General features: G+C 45.9%; 1 protein-coding gene across 1 annotated transcript; it reads left to right on the plus strand.

Annotated features, from left to right (window-relative positions):
• Window positions 1-239: 239 nt before the first annotated feature.
• Window positions 240-3,220, plus strand: dkk1b (dickkopf WNT signaling pathway inhibitor 1b; the record flags this gene model as incomplete). Its single annotated transcript, XM_080790119.1, has 5 exons — window positions 240-452; window positions 1,197-1,335; window positions 2,146-2,343; window positions 2,657-2,763; window positions 3,062-3,220. 5 exons carry the CDS (start codon window positions 240-242, stop codon window positions 3,218-3,220), a joined length of 816 nt encoding a protein of 271 aa, XP_080646245.1.
• Window positions 3,221-3,585: the final 365 nt, after the last annotated feature.

Raw genomic sequence — 3,585 nt, forward strand, 5'->3', positions numbered from 1 at the left:
TCAGAGACAGAGCTGCTCAGAAATCTATCTCAGTTTTCGGATGAACGGACGTTTTGTTGAGAACTTGAAACATCCTACAATTATCCTATACAATTCAACTAGGCTATATTGAGCATTTCCCGTGCGTTTGTCAGCAGCAGCGGGGACGGCCTATTTCTTCAGCTTTCTCAGCGTCTTTTGGACGTTTTTTTGGGGGGGATTTTGAGAACTTTTCACCGACGACGACAACAACAAGGAGGATGCAGTTTGTCGTGTTGTGCGCGCTGCTGTGCTGCGCTGTGGGCACCGTGTGTTCCGGATCGCTGATCGTGATGAACTCCATCAACGCCATCAAGAGCCACTTCCCCTCCCCGGCCCCCGGGACCCCCTCACACGGCGTGGGACCCCTGCCCCTCCTCGAGGACATGGCCGCGATGGAGAGCAGCCACAATCTGCTGCTAGATCCCATTCAGGTAAATGTTATTATATTATGACGAGTCAACAACTATTAGCCTATACTATAGGCTACTGCACTATATATATATATAATACACGGTTATTTAAGTAAAACGTTCTGTAGCTATTCAATTGGTTGAGCTTAGAGGACTAGATAGCCTACAATCCCCTAGATAACCATCTAATCAAAATGGTAGGCTACTTTATAGCCCAGTATAGAAGTTGGCCAATTTATATCAAAATACAGCTTTTATATGCTTTACAGTAGCCTATACACTCATTATTAATTTATTATGCGGAATCGCACATTTCACTATATTATATATATATATATATATATTATAATTATAGCCTTTTATACCAGTTAAGTTTTTGTTTCGTATTATAATGTAAATGCATCTGCATCTCTCTTCTTGGGTGTGTGAGAGACAGAGAGGAGAGGACACACAAACGTATAAATGACCGTTTTCAATTATTAAATATATAGGCCTGTGTGTGTGTGTGTGTGTGTGTGTGTGTGTGTGTGTGTGTGTGCGTGCATGCGTGTGTGTGCGCGCGTGCATGTGTATTATACATATATTATATTCATTTATTCATAGGCCTATAGTACCTGTATAGACAGTAAGTTAGCGTTCATTTAAGTTGGAGTTGAGAAACGAACAAGCTCTCTGCTCTTCTATATTCTACACGTATATACGGTGTATACTGTATATACAGTAGGCTACACATGTATTTACTTGTTGTTGTTATTTGTGTTTCAGTCTCTGAGCTGTTCGGCGGACGCAGAGTGCGCAGGTGGATTCTGTCTGGTGACGAGGGGGGCGTGTCTGCCGTGCAAGCGACGCAGGAAGAGGTGCGCGCGCGACACCATGTGTTGCCGCGGCAACCAGTGCAGCAACGGTAAGTCACATAAGAAAACATTTCGTCAAGGCATGATTTTGACTATTATGACTTTTTTTGGCAGTACTATATTTTGAGGCAAAAAAACAAAACATACTTTGAGTATTTGACAGTGACAGTGAAGTAAAGGTTCTGCGTAGTGGTTTACCACTTGTTTGAGTGGCGCAACCACTCCAAGGAACAGCAATGTCCCTATGTTTAGTAGTACCAACAGGGGGCGCTGTTGCCACCACTCACTTCAGACTGGTCTGATTCTTTTTAATAGCCCAAGTGCTGCATGTGTGCGAGTGTGGGCAGCACGGCACGTGCAGAGAGTGTTAAGCCCCGTTCAGACCTAAAAAAGCTGTTCATTCCAAGCTTTAAAACGCAAAAGCTGCTCTGCATAGAGATAACATGGGACCACGAAGCTAAAGCAGAAAGAAGCTAGCTTCTGCAGTGTGAATGGGGCTTTAGAGAGGCAGGGGCTGAAATCCCATAAGAGGACACTTTTGGCCCAAAATCGCAGATCTACAAACTCACAACGCGTTGTGCTGCGACGCGTTGAGAGCGTGTAGATCAGCCATTTTCGGGGCGCAAGCCTCACACTCTTTATCTACTGGAGATGCGGTGTGCGATATGAATTTTGAAACAAATGTAATAGTTCATTCGTGGTCTGATATCTATGTGTGCACGTGTCTGGTGGGCAGGCGTGCGGGCACTCTTGTCTCCTTGTGTGTGCGTGCATATTGTGTGTTCCTTTGCATAAATAAACATTTATCTGCTATCATTAGACAGTCACTTACGGTGATCTCTCTCTCTCCCTCGCTCCAGGAGTGTGTCTGCCAGTGGAATCGTCAGACATTGTGCAGCAGTTTTCCCTGGAGGACGTCGTGACTCCGACCAGTAGAATCATCAACGGCACCATGAGTAGCGCGTCTGGCAGCAGCAGCAGCAGCACCAGCACCAGAAGTAACACTCTTCACGTTAACGACCATGAAGCCAGTCCAACAGCCGCCCTCCCAGTCAGAGGTATACAGGACATACAAATACAACCAGCATTCTTTCTGATGTCCATCTTGAACTTATAGAACGTATCAGATGTCCAATGAAAGCATGGCACTATGTATTTCGGGGTATCAGTGGTCACGGGGAGTCAACGATATAGTGTCGACCACTCTCTTACTTATATCACTCTTGAGTCGAACCACCCGAGTGGTCGACACCAAAAGTTCTAAACATGCCTCGCAGTCGCAGTCATGTTGTCAGTTTGTGTTCGGTGATGCCATCGGTTTCCGATCCGACTTTGTTATTCACCCTGTCTGTGTGTCTCTGTCCCGTATAGGTCTGGAGGGAGACGGTTGTCTGCGATCGTCCGACTGCTCTGATGGACTGTGCTGCGCCCGACACTTCTGGTCTAAGATCTGCAAGCCTGTTCTAAGAGAAGGCCAGGTGAGTGTCAATATGGAGTACATGTCCCAAAACCTGGCTGTGACTGTGGGTCAGCTCCCAGTGACCGACAGTATTAGACTGTGGTTGTACTTGTCAGCTCCCAGTGACCGACAGTATTAGACTGTTGTTGTACTGGTCAGCTCCCAGTGACCGACAGTATACTAGACTGTGGATGTACATGGCAGCTCCCACAGTATAGCCAATAGGTTGATGGATTGAACAAGTTTGGGAAATCAAATCAGACCATAAAACAAACAAATAACTGTTTTGTCTGTCCTTGTTGTGTGTTTTGATCCAGGTGTGTACCAAACACAGGAAGAAGGGAGCGCTGGGTCTGGAGATCTTCCAGCGATGCGACTGCGGGGCGGGGCTAGTGTGTCGGACCCAGAGAGAGCTGCATGAGCTCAGGCTGAACAACAGGGCCGCGAGGAGCCTGCATACATGCCAACAACACTGAGACACAAGACTCACACGCACGCACACACGCACACACACGCACCCGCACACACACACTGTTGGAGAGTGGGCACATATAGTGCGGATACTGCTGACCACCCACATGAACTTAAAAACGGAATGAATGTGGAAAGTGTTTTTTTTCCCCGTTTTTTTTTTACTACCGTCAGCAGAGCTGTAGGTATTATTTGTATATAGACGAGATATTTTGTATAGATGATATTTTATAACTATTTGGTTTCGGGACTCTTATTGACCTCCTCTTCACCCTGCAGCCAGCAGACAATCTGGTGACTTTCTCCGTTGTGTGATAAAACATCCCAATTTCCAATACATCTAATGACTGAAATAAATAAATAGATACAC

The sequence above is a fragment of the Protomyctophum bolini genome (assembly GCF_963924005.1).
Source record: "Protomyctophum bolini genome assembly, chromosome: 18".
Lineage (NCBI taxonomy): Eukaryota > Metazoa > Chordata > Actinopteri > Myctophiformes > Myctophidae > Protomyctophum > Protomyctophum bolini.